The sequence below is a fragment of the Rhamphochromis longiceps genome, linkage group LG18 (genome assembly GCF_057381845.1).
Source record: "Rhamphochromis longiceps isolate RC_006_pf linkage group LG18, R_longiceps_female_GT1.1, whole genome shotgun sequence".
NCBI lineage: Eukaryota > Metazoa > Chordata > Actinopteri > Cichliformes > Cichlidae > Rhamphochromis > Rhamphochromis longiceps.
In genome coordinates, this window is record NC_140574.1 from 6299283 (window position 1) to 6317988 (window position 18706).

General features: G+C 38.6%; 1 protein-coding gene across 5 annotated transcripts in view; it reads left to right on the plus strand.

The window, feature by feature from the left end:
• Positions 1-18396, plus strand: part of esyt2a (extended synaptotagmin-like protein 2a) — a 267136-nt gene extending 248740 nt beyond the window's left edge. For 2 of the 5 annotated variants that reach the window (XM_085388619.1, XM_085388620.1), the window contains exons 9-24: positions 2793-2913; positions 3054-3230; positions 3968-4050; positions 4893-4941; positions 5408-5497; positions 5626-5721; positions 6548-6649; positions 11168-11242; positions 11506-11592; positions 11707-11856; positions 12746-13173; positions 13366-13464; positions 13540-13671; positions 13764-13869; positions 14111-14160; positions 15124-18396. In XM_085388619.1, coding sequence (XP_085244745.1) covers positions 2793-2913; positions 3054-3230; positions 3968-4050; positions 4893-4941; positions 5408-5497; positions 5626-5721; positions 6548-6649; positions 11168-11242; positions 11506-11592; positions 11707-11856; positions 12746-13173; positions 13366-13464; positions 13540-13671; positions 13764-13869; positions 14111-14160; positions 15124-15169 — 1891 coding nt within the window. In that variant the 3' untranslated portion in view covers positions 15170-18396. Of the gene's footprint in view, positions 1-2792; positions 2914-3053; positions 3231-3967; positions 4051-4892; positions 4942-5407; positions 5498-5625; positions 5722-6547; positions 6650-9203; positions 9267-11167; positions 11243-11505; positions 11593-11706; positions 11857-12745; positions 13174-13365; positions 13465-13539; positions 13672-13763; positions 13870-14110; positions 14161-15123 lie in introns of all 5 variants that reach the window. The other 3 variants (XM_085388623.1, XM_085388621.1, XM_085388622.1) reach the window with 3 other exon arrangements.
• Positions 18397-18706: the final 310 nt, after the last annotated feature.

Consider the following 18706-nt stretch of genomic DNA (forward strand, 5'->3'; position numbering starts at 1 on the left):
AGAGATGGGATGTTGGTTGGATTTGTGGGAAGATTTTCCAGACAGGAATTCTTTTTTGCATCTTTAGGGACACAGAGAAGTCTTTGGTTTCTAAGCTTTAGGTCTTTTATTCCATTTTAAAGGGAGCAAATGTGTTTGCCAGATCCAGCTGTGTGGTCATTTGTTCCCTTAGTTGAGTGAAATAGATGTTCAGCAGAAAAAGACACTGAAATCTTTATCACTACATGTGCTTCATTTTATGCTTGTCTTTTATGCCTACAATAACTTAACTTCAGAGAAGACCTTCAAGTTGTTGCTTTAACTCGTCTGCCAAAGTCGATGATACGTGATGAAACTTTATGTGAAAAGTGTCTCTGATGCATTAGAGGATTTTTATTTTATTTCCCCCTTAAAGTCAAAATGTAACAACAAACTTTGTCATTATTGACTTTTTCTGGTTTGTTTTGCCTTTAGCTGAAATTGAATTCACAGACGTGTGTAACCTTAGATGAAAGTAATTGTCAAAACTTCTTCTTATTTTAACTACCAATTTGTATTTTTTACAAGAGAATAATCGTCCTAAATGTTAACAAGGTTTATGTTAATGAATTTTACAGCCTGTGAGCTTCCTGCGGTTTGTGCTTTTACCTTTTGCAGCAGTGGAGAGAGCTCAGCTGAAAGCAAAGGCACATGAACATGCTTCATGTTTGTACAAATGTGAGCTGACAGCTTATTACATTAACCTCAGTCTAACACTAATAACAGTGATCAGTGATGCAGGTTATTAACCACTTCAGGTTAGTATTTAACCAGGCTTACACCACTTTTACGAAAACGGCATGAAGAGTTATTTTGACTTTTTTGACTTGTGAAGGCAACAAATATAAAACCACGTCGTGTTGGCAGAGAAACAGACAGCAGAGTCCAGCCCAGATCCTAAGACCCGAGCTCTAATTGTCTCGCGCTAACATTGTGGTGTGTTTGCTAGATGGCGTTTAAAGCATCTTCTGTTTAGTTCGGCTTCCAGGTTCTTGCTCTTGTCCGATGGTGTTGCCTTTTAACATCACTGTGCTATTAAACATAAGTGTACAGTAAAGTGTATATAAAGGGCTGTTAGGAGCCTTTATGCTCTTGATGATTTGATAGTGGTGCAGCAATTTTTTTGTCACACAGTGTGAGAGTGCATCAAAGTGTGCTTCAGAGAGCCCAGTCTTTATAAAAGTCCATCCAGTTGTTGTTGGGATGTCAGTCTGCACCAAAGTGTGTTTTTTTTTTTTTTTTTCCCCACTGACTTTTAAGTTCTTGAAGTTCGCTTCATTTAAAACCCTTTTTAGAGCCACAGCTCCCTGCCCTGCCTGCTGTTAGCACACTGCTAGCTGTGTTGTTACGCCTTCATTGGCATGTTGCTGCTGGCTGGTGGTTTACTATTTGTTGTCAGCAGAGAAACACTGTGGTTTCCAAATAACTCCACCCTGTGAAATGTAACTATCCTTGTTCAGCAAGTTCAAAGAAAGTGTGTGTGTGTTTGTGCACTTTTGTGTGTGCACGTGTGTGTGTGTGTGTGTGGTGATTGAGCTACAGACCTGCGATAGCCCCACCCACCTCTTCCTGTGCGTGAGGGCGCTCATATTTCCTCACTGAGTATTTGCATTTAGGCCCGAAACAGTAGGAAAACCTGAGGTCACCCCTAGCTGCTTCCTTTTTGAATAGCAGCATTAATGCCACACACACACACACACACACACACACACACACACACACACACACACACACACACACACACACACACACACACACACAACGTTCAGTCTATTACCAAACCGAGCTCCTTTTATAGGGTTGATGGGATGTGTTGAAACTTCATTGAGTCTTTAAGCATGGGCCTGGCAGCAGAATTGCACCACTTAATCTCATCTGGAGACAGTTATGTAGTTAAGCAAGCAGCTCAGGAATCAGCGTGTCGACACTAAAATCAAGTTTGCGCTGATGTGAAATCCCAGAGTAAAGCTGACCCAGAATCGGCTGCTCCAGAGGATTAAGTCATCCCTTCTGAAAGCAGCCGATGCTGTTCCTTACACAGGATGCTGCTGCCACCTAGAGGAAAGAGGTCAAATATCAAAGGATGATCCATACACAGTATTTAGTTTGCTGTCAAATAGAGATCATTTTGGCTTAATACAGAGGAGGTGATTGAACTTTTACTATTCAGAAATTCAATAAGAACATGATTCCTCCAGAAACGGTGTCTTGATTACTCCTATCTTAGAACAGTTTTACCTGGAGGTAGTTGCCACCAAACAAATAATTCCTGCCAAGCAGTTGCAGCTCATTCAGAAGGCAGAGCCTTTCTGTCTGCTTGCTTCTGCACAGGAAAGATGGTTGTTTGTCTTCTATTTATTTGTTAGCTTTTTTGTCATCTTTGCATCTGAGGATTACTTCAGAATTTATGTTCTTCATAATCAGTGTGCCGTGTGCTTCTTATGGGTGTGGCTCAGATATGTGACAAACTGTATGGTCACCTGACTCTGTCACATATACTTAGACATACCACAGTACTGAATCTGTACACAAACAACAGCTGGCATTTACTGCTGTCTCAGTATACTTGTTGGCTGTTTCCATTCTGGATGGGTAAAGATCTGTTTTTCAGCCACTAAATGCATTTCTGGAACCAGAGGGAAGCATGCCTGAGCCCAGGGCCTCGCTTTGCACAGCTGGATATTTTAACACAATATAACATCAGTTTTAATGATTTCTTACATTTGTTCGTCATCTTCCCTCTCTCCTTCTCTCCCCGTCCATCACTCTGTCAGTGGGTTATGTGACAATCTACTGCAGGACATCATCTACAGCTACCTGGTGCTGCCAAACCGCATCGACATCCCGCTAGTGTCAGAGGCCCAGATGGCTAGACTGCGCTTTCCCATTCCCAAGGTAACACAATGCAGCCAAGTAAATTATAGCTGCTAAAAAAATATATAAATAAATAAATTAAACGGGTGAATAAATCTGTAATTTAGATGATTTCCTCAATGCCCTCAGAAGCTCTGATAATAATCTTTCTGTGTCCTCAGTGCATCCTGAGAATCCACTTCATCGAGGCTCAGGAACTGCTGCGTAAGGACAAGTTCCTGGGAGGGCTGGTCAAAGGGAAGTCGGATCCGTACGGAGTCATCAAGATTGGGACGGATCTCTATCAGAGCAAAGTCATCCACGACACCGTAAACCCAAAGTGGAATGAAGTTTATGAGGTAAGCTTCAGAAGACGCTGCACGGAGTCACTGGTGACAAGATTAGAGTGTAATATTGTCCGATATCTTTTTTGTTTTGTAGGGTTGTTGTAACATATAACAGTATTTAATATGGAGGTTTTTTTCAATCTCCTGATTCCGTTGAGTTTTTAATTAATAAAGGTAATATAATGGGTGCACATTTTCGGCTAAGAAAGCTGTTTCCGCTGGATTTTACATGTTATGCTGCCCCAACTGCACCATTAAAATACACAAACACATAACATGTAGTGACAAGATTTAATATTTAATTTTTAGATTTTAAAGAAACTAAAAATCAAGACTAAATGATGGGTTGGGTTTTTTTTGTTCTGCGCTTTAATATTTTGATCAAAAAAGAGACCAAAGATAAATCTGTCCATGAGTTTGGTTTTTTAGGATGTGATTTAAATATTTATCATGTTCATCTGGTTTGATTTGTGAGCCACCGAAACATATTTTATTTATCTGTTCCCTTCCCTTTGTCTTTGTGGAAGAGGTGAATGAGCAATAATGATGAATAAATGTTTCTCCTGACAGTAAGAAATTAGTAACTTCATCTAATTGGATGTAATCTGTTGTCTTGTTTTGATCTGGCACCAGCAGTGGACCTGCTCAGTACAAAGTCAATGTGTTTCCATGCAGTCTGCAGCCGCGCCTTCTCGTTTGTTTGTGTGTGTACTGTGTGTGCAGTATGTAGTAATGCAGTTTATTTTCAGGCCTTGGTGTATGATCACTCGGGGAGCAGTATGGAGATTGAACTGTTCGATGAAGACCCTGATCAGGACGACTTTCTGGGAAGGTAACGCTGCTTCTTAGGCTGGATTTTAGCTGAGTCACAGAAGACTGTTTTAAAACGACAGCTGTCAATTTAGCGTTTTACTTTTCTAATTATGTGATGGTTAAATAATTATTCATCTATCAAGTCAAATGCAAAAACAAATTCTTCTTTAGTGGCTAAAAATAAATAAATAAAAGTGTGGTGCTTTTTCTGTTTTTCTAACTTCTTTTTTTAAGTATATTTGTTATTTTTGAGGATGCCACCTTGGCTTGGAGAAAGCATAATGTTTAGATATTTTCAGCTTTATTTACTGTAGTATTAAGTTGATGACTGGCGTTCTAAATTGAAACACGCAATTCATATTTAAAGAAAACTTCTTTAAAAAATCTTATCAGTGTTTTTCTCACTAATTTTTACTGTTTGCCGTTTGATGTGATTCGTAACAGGTTTTCATCAAAGGACGAGGCCTCTGAAAGCAATCGCAGCTTTCAAGCCGAATCCTTGGTGGCGTTTAATGAAAGCAGCGCCGCGTGTCTGAATTTCATTTCCCACCAGACTTCATTATTGCGCAGCGTCACGACACAGTGTGTCGTGTGCTGTGATGAGTCAGCTTCATTCTGAAACCCTCTGTGAAAATTTAATCAACAGAAGGCAAAAATAAGGATATTCCATCAGCAGCTTATATTTATAACTAATTCATTTTTTTCCCTGTAAAAAATGCAAACACCCAGACAGTCTTTGATAAATGTGAATTGCTGATATTATTTAGGACTGGGCGTTTGGCAAAATGAGACATTTGAGGATATTACACTGCGATTTTAAATTTTATTTGTATTTAAATTCTTCATAACTTGTTTTTCCAGTCTTGCAATCAACATGGCCGAGCTCCAGAAGGAACAGAAGGTCGATGAGGTGTGTGCTGCATTCAATGCTTTTGGCACGCTGCTGGTTTAAAGTAACATTTCAGTCGTTTAATTATCCAGTTAGCAATTTTATTCACTTATCACATTAGACTTTAATGCTGTTTTCTTGTTTCTGCACATGCAAGTGGAAACTCTTGGGTTTTTCTTTTGCACTTTGTAATAATGTTATGTTTTTGTAAGTTTCAGTAGGACCCTGATGCACAGGCATATGATGTCATTTGTTGTGTTTTTGTTTGCTTTGCATTATCTGACATCACAATAGCCAATCAAACTTAATGATGTCAAACAAATAGATTGAACTAGTGAATTTAAGTTGCATTTTTTTTAAATTAAGAATTATTTTTATAACTTGCATCATTTTAAGTAATTCAATAAAAAGTAAATGAGTGATGATATTTGCTGTAATTACAATTTTGCTCTTCCTGAAATATAACAACAACTTTTCTTCACTTCAGTGGTTTCCATTGGAAGATGTGGCTACAGGGAAGTTACACCTCAAACTGGAGTGGCTGTCTCTGTTGTCCACCCCTGAAAGGCTGGACCAGGTACAGTCGCCAGAGGGAGCTTAAATCCAGCACTCCATTTACATTTTTAAACTCGCTATGTGAGATGTTGTCTTGCTTGGTTGGAACTTTAACTCTGCTTGAGCCTATCTTTGCGTTTTTCCTCCCAGGTGCTGTCGGGCATCAGAGCAGATCGCAGTCAAGCCAGTGACGGCCTCTCGTCTGCGGTGCTCATTGTCTTCCTGGATTCGGCCAGAAACCTTCCGGTGAGTCGACCCGGCCGAACGTCGCACTCATGAACAGCAGCAGCGTTAATTTACTCAAACAGAAATTAAATCCTAAATGTATGGAGCTGAAAGACGAGGATGATTATGTTGATATAGCTGCTCTGTTCATTGATCTAAGCGTGTTAAAGCTCAATGAACCAGTGTTTGCAGTGTTTGCTGAGCTCTTAGTTCTTCACTGGGATTTTGTTTTTTCTGCAGTCTCTGAGATCAGTTTTATGTTTAATTTTTGCCTGTATCACTTCGGCCTCTTGCTTTTCTGCTTTCTGAACTTTTTTCTTGTTCTTCTCTCTGTCGTAATATCTGTTGTAATAACCTTAAGCTTTTCATATTTTTTGCAAGCACACAAGTAAAAATCAAGCTCTGAAAAGTTCATGTAAAAAGCTGAAGATTGAAAATTGCTTTGGAAGAGAAAAATTGTCTTTAAGTCAGAAGAGCAGAAGTGCTGCTCAGTACTGACTTCACCTCCAAAGCTCAGCAAAGAGTTTGAGGTGAATGGTTTATAATATTACTCAAGATCTCCATTAAAAAAATAAATTAAACTACATTTTATATTCTAAACATATTCAGCATATTTCCTTAATGTGGTAGTTTTACTTTGTCGTCCTACACAGAGAATACCATTTCAAATTCCCTGTATGGTGGAAACATACATGAACTCACTCGCTGTTTGTGACAGGTGGTAAAAAGCTAACTCTGTTAAGAACTGTTCATTTCTGACTTCTGTAGCACAGACCTGACCTTCCTCTTTTCAGCCTCCTCTTCTCTGCTTTTCCTCTTGCTTCCTCACCTCCTCTTCCCTCTGAAGAGTGTCTTCGAGGGGAACTTGGGCTCTGGCTACTTAAAAGAGAGGCGCGCGTCGGGCCTCGTGTTTTGCGAGAACACGGCTTCTCTCTATCGGAGCTTATTTGTGAGTCCGCTGGCAGTTTTCTGCATCCTGCAGTGTGAGAATGGCATGATTAGAGAGCTTCCTTGTTTGTTTGCCTGATGAGCATGGATCCCTACGTGTGCTTGGGTTAGATTCCCTAATATAATTATTGTTTGTTAAATTGTTGTTGATTGGTTTGACTGATTCCAAAGCTGAGGAACATGAGAAAAGGGTTTGGCTGGAAGATGATCAAAACCACAATGATGGTTTATATTTAAGGCCTGTCAAAAGCATCCTTCCTCCACCATTATTGTGTATTACAAGATATTAGTGGTCTCGCAGAATGAGTAGACTTATGGTACATTGTTTCTACTAATCAGGTTTCATGTTCTCTTCACCGCAGCTAATTCAGTGTCTCAACGGCTCATTTCCTCCTAAGAAGTAAGCCATGCTGATGTTTTTCTGTTTGGCTGCCGACACAGATTCCATTTTATCAGAGCAATTGAGTTTTACTGTAAAAGGGTAAACAAATCAATACTGCTCTGTGGATACTGTTAAAAGCTATTCAGTCTTACTCTGTGTTCTGCAATGAGACAGCATAAAAAACAGAAAATAGTTTGAACCATTTCGATGTAGTCTTCTCGAACACATCAGACATCAAAAGTTTAAATTTAAGTTCATTTCAGTGCTCACAGACTTGATTTAGTCCAAAAACAGGGGCAAAGTTACTGATCTCAGTTGTTTTGAAGTGTGTAAGGAGGAAGGCATGCATTTTGACCACTGAGATTTTTAGGTTAGGGAGGCTGAATTCTCTGTGGATTGCTTCCCTCCATCCTTCCTGTTTAAGCCCATTGTGTGTTCAGGTTTTCCCCTTCCCATGTGCCCACTCACTTCAACTCTGACATCACAGGCCAGAGCTCCACAAAAACCTGAAGCCAGTGTGATTATTTTTAAAGTAATGCACAGACTGTGTAATGGTGAATGCTAAGATGGCATTTAATTTATAGTAGACATACGTGTCTCTTTTCAAGGAATGATAATGTGAAATGTGAGAAGCTTCTTTTCATATGTTCCTGCTGAATTCAATCTTTTATCAATACAATGTGTAGGTGTGGCTGTAAACGATTTTTATTTTGGGTCAGTCCGTTCGGTGAGGCCTGAGTGTTTTGGGGAGATCTGAAGATGGCGCACTCAGAGTAGCCTTTAGCTGAATCATCTCATTCATCTAACTATTGACTTGACCTCAAGGGTTTGCCTCAGGGTCCTCCTGTTAGAATTCGTGAGGCGTCTTTTATCGGATTTTTATAGATAGTAATGGACCTCATTGGAAGAAATGGTTAATTATAGAATGAGGTATAAAAGATCTGAGAGGATAAACTTCAATGATCATAGGTTATCTGTCCTTGATATCAAGTATCTAACTGTTATTGCATACAAACAAAACTCAACAATAACCAGGTTTTATAAGATTGACCAGTAAAGGTATCAGCATGTGTATATCTGTTAGTTTAAATGCCAGATAAGCGCACACCCCTTGAGGGTTAGGGGGTTAGGGTTAGGGGGTAGTTACATCAAAGCCATTTTATTCCTACTGAACCTTCATATTTCTAACCCAAGCTCATCCCAGGGCGTAACATATTTATTCTGTCCATGGTTGGGCTGTTAAAGTCTCTCACTAATTCCCAAAACCTGACGCATGAAGGCCCACCCTGAGCGTAAACAAGCCATCAACATGATGTTCGATGACAGCCTTACAGTAGCATGTACAGCTACCCTTCCTTTTCCCCAACAATGCTTCTTCTGTCTAAATGAATTGGTTTCTGTCTTTGATGTAGTTGAAAGTTGAATAACAAGGATGCTACATTCTGTTTTGTTGCCATTTCACTCCATTCTGTTCTTGCTCAACACTGAAACACTTTTCATTGGGTTTGCTGTCCATGGTCTTAATATCTTTGTTTTCGTTCCATTTAGAAATCTTTATATTTGTTCCCCAATCATTACTATATCACAAATCATCTGACTTTCATTTTTCTCTGACACCCATGTATTTTCTTGTCCATTGTATCCACTGACTCTTATCTAATGCTGTGGTATTTTCACTAGAGTCCAATCAATGTGTTTTGGCTGATATTTTTGCATAATAAATGAACTGTAGATCTAAACATCTTTTAGAATCCTCAATATTTCATTAAAACAGAAAAAGACGTGAGTTTTTAATATCCAAACTATTTAATAGTGTCTAAAAGTAATGTTATATCAACGCGGTTAATAAAAAGTTAAATGTTTTCATTCATCGGTGTATGTCAGCCTGAATTTGCTGTTGGTTGAGCTCTAGTTTTAACTTCATGTCACGGTTTAATTGGGGAATAACACTAACCATGTGATCATTCATGTTGTCTCTCTGTCTTTGTCACTGTGCGGTGCATCCCGATACATCTGGTGATGCCGATGGTGTTGATGTGCTGACACCAATCCTTCCTCCACCTCTTCCCGGCATGCTCCTCTTTTCCCAAATAACCTGGTGGTGTGTGTCTGTGTGTGTCTGTGTGTGCTGTTGTTCGCTCTCTCCTTCCTTGTCCCTGTGGGAAAATCAAAGCGCAATCCGTTAGAGTTCAACCAAGCGGGGCTGAGGAAGGGCTCGGTCAGTAAGGCCATCAAGGTAATGCCACGGCAACCAAGCACACCCATCCCGATCAGACACTGAGGGGAAATAATATAAAGGAAATACAGTAACGCTTATGCACAATGTGACCAAAAGTATGTGGACTCCAATGTTTTGTTTGAGAAAAGTGTCTTAATTGTTGTGAAATAAACAAAAGAGCTCGACAGATTGCCAGTGGATGTTGGAGTGTCTGTTTTGGAAAGTTACAGATATGGTTTCTCCGACTGTAGATGTTGATAAATTCGATGTCAGACATCAATTTGGGGGATTTCTAAACAATTTTTTTTTATGTATGTAGCTTTAAGGTTGAGGGCAATGTTATGCTGAATAAGTGGAAAAAATGAATGCTGCCATTAAGTTAAAGAACGCTCGCATTAGTCAAAATAGCATTGTTATATTACTTACGGTCATGTTTATTTGCCGTGTGGCTCTGTTCTGTAACCTCTGGGCATTTCTGCCCCTACATTTGGCAACCATAAAGTCAGGGACCCGAGCAGCAAGATCCCCTCACCCACAACAGTTTGACATTGAAATGTAAGAAATGGTGAAGCTGGAGATGAGGTGGGTTACAGAGTGGCTTGCAGAAGCAGCATAATGACAATTCACCATGAGAGAATTGCAAACCAGCTGAGCCATAAGCTGATGCAAGCTGGCACGTAGATTTACTTTTATTTAAATCACGCCATATCACAACGTTGCTTCAAGGCACTTTGTATTAGGAGATAAAACCTCAGTAATCCGATGAACAACCACTTGGTGACACTGGGAAGGAAAAACTCCCTTTTAACAAGAAGAGACCTGAGCACAGGGAGATGGGGAAAAGCTGCTCTACTGGGATTTCTGCTGAAACTGAAGATAAAGGGTGTCCACATACTTTTGACCATGTAGTATATGAAGCCGTTAAGCACATTCAGGGAAAAACGTCTAAAACTTAAAATACTGATCTGAGTAGTCTGAATTTGTTTCTCAGTTTCCCGTTGCTACAAGTTTTGCTACTGATAGTTATTTTGTAGTTCTTCTAAAAGTCAGAAGTCACAGCTGATTTGTGGCGATACCCTTTACCAATCCTGTGGATACTGTTACTGATTTAGACACTCAAGACAACCTTTAGGGAAAGTTGTGGCAACCTTAAACAGTCAAGGAGTTTATTTGAAATGGTCAACCAAGCTCCAAGAATTGCATTTAAAATATTTACAGTGAGACTAACATGTCTGTTGTGATGGTTCACAGACCCACTATTAAGAGCTTTCACTGGAACTACTTTCGCCAGAAGAAAATAGTTCCTGTTTGAAGTGATTTGCAAAGAGGTCTGTGGGGATTTTCAGCAAAGACATGCTTCTTTTAAATATTTTAATGTTACTTTTATTGCTGTCCGCAGACTAAATAATCACATCAAACATCTAAAAATCTGGATTGTTGTATTAAAACTCATTAGGTCATGTTCGCATTAGGAAGTGCTGCTGTAGCATCCAGAGCAGCTTCACAACTGATCATGTTTCCTGTTTTTAAAACTCATTAACAAACTCCTCTCATCGTGTTTGTTGACTAAAACCGATTCTAACAGCGTGTGCTGTCAATAACAGCGTTGTTGTCTGAGCTACAGTTGAAATTTTTTTGGTTTCTAATCTTTTCTTTTACAATGATCTGGTGTGGTTTCTACACTAACTGGTTCTGGGCACTTTTACCTGTTGTCCTTTTTTTTTTTTTTTTTTTTTAATTCCTTTCTTGAAAAGTCACAAAATGACACTGTGTGAGATAGAAATTAATTTAATCAGTGGAGTTCAGTGTCACTCCTTTTGTTTCAAACTGAAGTCCAAAGAAACACTCACTCTTGTTATATATAATGCTAGCATACCCAGTCCAATATTATTACTGTTTTTTTGTTTGTCCTGCTGTAGTCTGGTAAGAAGGTGACCAGTGATCCCAGCCCGTTTGTCCAGTTCAGAGTGGGACACAAGTCCTACGAGAGTAAGGTGAGAGCACGTAAAATCCACATTTGGTTGATTTATTAATTTCCCAAGATGCCAATTATGAAAATTGCAGCAATTTTTTGTACATAAAAGACTGATAAATGAATTGAATCAAAGCTTTAATAAATGTAAATAAATGTACGTTCAGGCTGTGATTGGTTCACAGCACGTGAGCCCTGTACCTGTACACTTGCTTCTTGACTTTGAATGTATGATCCATCTTGGCTTGATACTTTCTTCTTCTCTTCCTTTCTGTCTGTTTCCAGACCAAGTATAAGACTCATGAACCGTTGTGGGAGGAAACCTTCACCTTCCTCATCCACAATCCCAAAGTCCAAGAGTTGGAGGTTGAGGTATGAAGACATTCAGCTGATTTTATAAACAGTTAAATGCTTATAAAATGGAATATATGAACTGTAACTTACATTATGCCTTAAAATAAAACTTCATCACACTTAATATTTCAGGTGAAGGATGAGAAGCACGATTGTTCACTGGGGACATTAACACTGCCCCTGACTCGCCTGCTGGAGGCAGAGGAGATGACGTTGAACCAGAGGTTCCCTCTGAGGAACTCTGGACCGAGCTGTACCCTCAAGATCAAAATGGCTCTGCGGGTAAAGGAGCAATGATTTTTTTTCCTTAAGGATGATTTTTTCAGATCTAAAATGATCCAAGCCAATTTCCTTTGAAGCCATAAAGCTCGCCAGAGACGATGCAGGTCCCACTCTGTGACTTGAGAATTTGGGTTTCTAGAGATTCTGATGAAGAAACGCATGTGATGATAGGCTAGGGGAGAGTCTTTGTACATACTGCTCCACTACCATGACGATGCATCGCATTGCTTCTATAAAACATCAAAAATTCAAACTCTTGACCTTATGTACAGTACTTTTTTGCCCCACTGTAATTCAGTGAATCAAATTCAATGAGTATTTTCACATTACATGTCTTGCTTCTGCATCACTTATTTATAAAGTGTTATTGTTAATGACATTTTAACCTTTTCTGAGGAATCATTTCAACTATGTACGAGTAATGATTTGGATTTTGAATTTCAGCACACTTTCTGCAGAACAGAAGGCAGTGCCTGCACAGGCCTCTGTTTACCCTCATAGGAAAGCTTATCAGCAGTTCTCAAGTGAATGCTAACAGTACTGCTTAACTAAACAGAAGATTTGAGACTGTAAGGCAGCAGTAACATTACCCATTTTTACATCATTAATATTAAAACTAGTTAACCACCTGGTGTCTCTCCAGAGTGGAAAACAGTCTATATGATGCTTTTCTTTTGTGATTAAGTTTACAGAAACCAAACATGCCACAGCGCACGTCTGTGTTGAAATCTTATTTGTAGGTAAACTGACATAAAGATCCACTGACTAACTTTTCCCTAGAACTCTTTCTCAAAACAAAAATATAGAAATGCCTTTCCCTAGGTTTGTTTTTTGTTGCTGTTTATGCCATTCAAAACTGTGAAAATAATTATTCTGATAATGATTTCAGGTGTTGAGTCTAGATAAGGGCACTTCAACAGCTTCAAACTCCACCCCGTCCTCAGTGCAGGTCCGCAAATCCGAGTCCTCCAACTCGACCCCACGGCCCTCTATCTCCTCAGAATCGCCCAAGCCTCCCGCCTCTACCTCAGACATTCCCAGATCATCCTCCGTGTCAGCCAAGGAGATGCTGAACAGGCAGAAAGAAGCTAAGGAGACTGTGAGGACCCAGCAAAGCATGGACTTTGGGCAGGATGGCAGTGTAGGTGGAGGAGGGAAGAGCTTGGCGGAGACTGGGAGAAGCACCTCAAACCTGGCCATCTCGGGCTCCCAGCAGTACCTGGCCAGTGGCAAGGAGCCAACTCCCAGCATTGCTTCAGACATCTCCAACCCTTACGCTGCTCAGGAGCTGCAGCAAAGACTCGAGCAGTTTCACAAGTATCTATCAGTCTTTATCAATAGTTCCTAATATTTTTACATCTTATATCATGATTTAAGGACATGTTGAACAACAAAGGCAGCTGTTTGGTTGGTGTATAAGTGTGTTTTGATAGTGTGCAACAACAAACCTAAGAGGTCATTACAGCTCGGGTATCGTGAGCATGTTTGATGTATTTTCTGTCTTCATAGTGGTTCAGGCCCCAGTCTTTTCCCCCTGGGGGAGATCCAGCTGACGATCAGACACAGCTCCCAGAGAAACAAGCTCATCGTAGCTGTTCACAGTTGCAGGTAATTAAAAAAATGGGGTGTTTCTTCCTCAGACACATTAGTGTTTTGACTCTTACCCTTTGTTGACTTCCTCAGAAACCTCATAGCTTTCACTGATCATGGCTCGGATCCTTACGTCCGGCTCTACCTGCTTCCCGACAAGCGGAGGTCAGGTCGAAGGAAAACTCCAACAGTCAAGAAAAACCTCAACCCGGTCTACGATGTGACGTGAGTCCACCCCTCTCACTTTTTTTTTTTCAGCCATTTGATAAGCAGAGCAAAGCTCAAAAAAAATTCACTGTGTCATTCTGCCTGTTTAGGTTTGAGTTCAGCGTTTCCCTCGTGGAGCTCCACAGGCGGAATCTAGATGTTGCCGTGAAGAACGGTGGAGGTCTGCTCTCCAAACACAAAGGCCTGCTTGGAAAGGTGCAGACATCTTTAATTTATTGTCTGTATTTATGTGTAACTGAAAAGCATTTCTTTAACACAATGAAGCCATCAGAGTGGAAATTTCGCTGGTTTTGAGAGAAGCCTCATTTTGTTAGACTTTGTCTAAAAGTTCAAGTATTGCTGTTCTTTCTGCTTCTGGTGTCATATTTCTATGAAGTGCATCATTTTGACTGTATAAGAAAACGTTGTGGGTTTGTTTTTGTTTGTTTTTAATCAGGTTATGGTGGAATTGACTCATGATCAGATCACCAAGGGTTGGACACAATGGTTAGTCGTTCATCTCGCTTCAAATCTATTTAAAACAAATACAGTTTACTTTATTATGTCATATTGAGTTCATAGCATGGCTTGGAGAATAATGAGTTCAAATGTAAGTTTGCTTGTATATTTTTTTTTTTTTTTGATTGAGTAGATTATCATGAAGTTATTTTTTACATTATATTTTTTGAAATTAATATTGTGAATGCATCAATAGCTTGGATTAGAGCTAGCCTTACCTAGAAACACATCTCACGTGAATATATAAAAAAGGCCTTTCTGTACTATTTATTTATTTAAGTTGTATTGGCCAGTCATTTTTGTGCAGACTGTTTAGAGGCTATTGGCTTTGCCAGTGGGCTATCGTCTAAAGCACAGGTGTCGAACTCCAGGCCTCGAGGGCCGGTGTCCTACAGGTTTTAGATGTTTCCTTGATCCAACACAGCTGATTTAAATGGATAAATTACCTCCTCAACATGTCTTGAAGTTCTCCAGAAACCTGGTAATGAACTAATCATTTGATTCAGGTGTGTTGACCCAAGGTGATATCTAAAACCTGCAGGACACCGGCCCTCGAGGCCTGGAGTTCGACACCCCTGGTCTAAAGTCTGTGGATTACAAATGCATGTCTCTAGGCTTATTTACTGGATAAAATGGCCACTGTTGCTCATCCATCACTAGTTAGTGAAGACTTAGTTCTCAAGTGAAAGAAGATTAGTCAATTTTCTGCTTAAATATTGTGAGATTATTTTTGTAAAAAAGGCACAGACCTGAGGCCAAACATTCAATAAGCTGTATGACAGTAAACATCCATCAGTAGTTTATAAATCACTGGTATAAGGACAACAGTTGGAGAAAGGGCAAATGTGCCTGTAGTGGAGATAAATGAAAGCGATGTGACGTTAAAGGTTGCAAAAAGCTAGATTTCATGGATTATGAAGCAAACTCTAAACTACTTTTTCCCTCCTGCAGGTATGAGCTGAGCTCAGATGGCCTGGCCAAGTCCAACCAACTTTAAGTCGCCATCATTAGTATCGTCATCATATCACCACACTTCCACTTTATATTCACTTCACTTCCATCTCTACAGTACGATGTGTTTTCTAATAATTTTCATTATTTCTAACTGTAAGAAACAAACTGATTAAGAAAAGCAGCTTTTGACACTCATTTAATCACATCAGTCGCAAGGCAAACCTTCCCTTTAAGAAGTGAGTGATTGGCTAAAGGGAGTATATACATGTAGAGAACTATACTACGTTGTGTAGTGCTATGGAAACCTATATTCTATATTTAGAGAAGTGACTGTTTTTTTTGTTGTCTTTCCACAAAGAATGATAGTGTACAAGTGTGTAAATAATGTACAGTGATGCTGGACAAATCAGAGTACAGGGGTGTATTGTAGAAGTGAGAAGGAGTCGTGGTGTCTTACTTGGCCAAATGATTGTTTATAATTTTATTTCATTTGATTTAATTTTTATTTTTTAAATGCAAAAACATTCTGGACAGAGTCGCACCAAAGAGTGGAGTATTTTTATTATTTAGCACAGTTGGGGTTTTGGGTAACACAGCAATACACTGGCTTTATTTCACCGTAATAACGAGTGTGTGTGTGCGTGTGCGTGTGTGTGTGTGCAAAACCCAAGCAAAAATAATGATATGCACACACGTGTGTTGTTTTATTTGGTGGCATGTTTCTGGGTTTACATTGAAATAAGGCCATTATTAAGTGTTACCTGTTTGTTTTGTAAAAACTGAATATGAATATTGCACTTTTTTTTTTCTTTGTTTGTTTGTTTTTTTAAATCTGTTGATTATCATATTTACTCAGTGCAAACATCGCCAAAACTCATCTATAGACAAGTACAATTTTTTTAAACCATAAGAGGTGGTAAAAAAAATAGTGTTGAAAGTTCATGGAATAGTTTAACATTTTGATGAAAATGTTTTACTCACAGGTCTCTGCAAGAAGATGTTTAGCTTAGCTTAGCTTAGCCTAGTTTAGCTTATCGTAGCTTAGCCTAGCTTAGCTTACTTTAACAATAAAGTTTGTGTGTCCTTTTGGGGGGATTTCTTTCCTCACTGTTTGGGTTACGTTTAGTCACCACAACTACAGGTTTGCCCATTAAACCTGGACAAAAAAAATGCTGAACAAAACCAAGTAACTATTTGTAAAAAGTGTAGAGTGAGACCTATTTCACTCTCACTATTGGCCATGGCTGTTGAGTCAGTGCACAGATGCCAAACATCTCAATGCATACCCGAGACATCGGTGGTCTGGCATTATTCGACACTCTGGGAATGGAAATGGTCCAAATGACCTCAAAATGATCTTTTATTGTACCATAAGGTGCTGTGTTATATACGTTATCTTTCCTTACAGATAATTTAGTGTTTTGAAATCAGTAACCTTATTAATAAACTAACAGCTGGCTAAAATAATTATTTACAGCAAAGTTGTGTGATGGGACTAAAGACCACATAGAGGAACCCCTTTTTTTTTATTAGTGATAGCTGAACATCGGTAAAACTAATTAACAAGCCGTGTTTTGAAAGTTTAAGATGTTTTGGTTGCAGAGGGAGGCTCATCAGAAGACTAAACTAAGCTAACTCATCTCGACAGTTGCTGGTTTTAAGTTTTACAGGGTTTTTTATTTTTCTCAAAATGTGTTACTATTCTATCATAAAACTGTATTTTAACAGAAGTGTTTTAAGGATCACCCACTCATCCTCCATGTACGTAAAGCCACTATGTGTAGAAGTGTAAATTGTCCACGGACAGTCTCCATTGGTCGTATGGAAAAAGACATAATGACAATCAATTTTGGGTTTTTTTGTTTTTAAACTTTTATTTACATTTTATGGTAGAAGCTTAACATTATAGTGAAAAATCCAAAAATTCTTTATGAGGAAACCTTAAATTATATAATTGTCTGGTTTGAGAAGAAGCCAGTGGTAGCCCCAGGATTTTTTTTTTTTTTTCTTATTAATTTATTATTGTCCCCTGTTGACTTCCTGTTATATGTGTTGATAAAAAGCAGTAAAAGTCTTGTTTTTCCTGCATTGATATAATAAAGTAATTCATCATTCTCACTTCACTGATGCTCTTCTTTAACTGAAATTCTGTTAATGCTAGTTCTTTGCAACAAATGTTTTGGCTAGTGTTCATTTATGTCACCCGATTTCACAGGGATTACATATTGGAAGGCATCTACACATAGTGGCTTTAAAAATATTTGGCAACATGATTTTCTTCAGTGAAACAAATGTTTCTTTTAAAAATTTATTCGTAACACTCAGAGCAGGTTTTGTTGTTGTTGCGGTAGCATTCATATTTCCACTAGCATCAGCTGTTCAGTTTGTTTATGAATCCACTTAAGTCTTAACTCCGAATGCCATCTGAAGGAAGGTGCACAGACACGAGTTGAAAATGATCTTCCGTGGTTTTTTTTCTATATCTTTTTAAATACAGTTTTGACTTTACAGCACACAATCCGAAGGGATTTATATCAGAAAGAAATGCAAAACAACCATAGCTTTTGTGTATGTGACCCGACGCAGCCAAAGAACAGCAGATTTTCTGTTGATAAAAGTTGGGGTAGTTTGACCTTGGATTCTCACAATATAACTTCTGGATATTTGCCTTGTGCTCACATCAAGCATTGACAAAGTATTTTACATTTATATATGTTAACTGCATTTTAATGTCTTGATGTTTTTTTTATTTATGTTTCCCGTCTTGTCTGTAAAGCATCAGATTTGAAACCTGTGCCTCTGGGGTCAAGTTTGTCTTCTCCCATATGGAAGTAACATAACATAACTAAATGCTGGTTTTACATGTATTGTGTGTGTCCGGTGAAAATGACCCTTACTTTTTTCTTTTCCTTTTTTTGTGTGTGTCATGCAACATAATTATAAATATTCTGTATGCAAGGGGAAAAATTCACAAGTAAACTATAGTATATGACATGTTAGTATTTTGAGACTTGTGTTACATTTGCTGTTAGAGAGAATGGGAATTTTCTTTTTCTCTTCTATTCCATATGGGCTGAAAAGCGATTTCACTTCTGTGTCTTCTTAATTTATCTCGTGCCTTAAAATGTACATGACCCAGAGATATTTACATGTTTGGAAAGAAGCAACAAATTGCTAAAACAGCTTCCTTGTTCCTGAATGTCTCCTAAATGTCTTTTAAAATTAATAAAGAGCTTTGGCTGGCTTATAGCAGCATGAAGCTGTACAGGACTGTGTTTTTTGTTGTCATTTTTAAGACTATAGATGTGTTTCTCTAGTGGGTGTGCAGCTTTTAAGGAATTTCTGTGTAAACCTTACAATAATTTATTATGAGAAAATAAACAATAGTCATCTTTATATCTAATCTATTGATGGAAATTATTACATATTATATGTATTATAGAATCTGCCTTTAATAAGATATCAAATGGAGTATTCAGGACGTGTTAGCGATTTTAATTTTTATAGGCAAAAATTACCTAAAAATTGCAAGTGCAATGCAATTAACATTAACAGCTAAGGACAATAACAACAGATAACA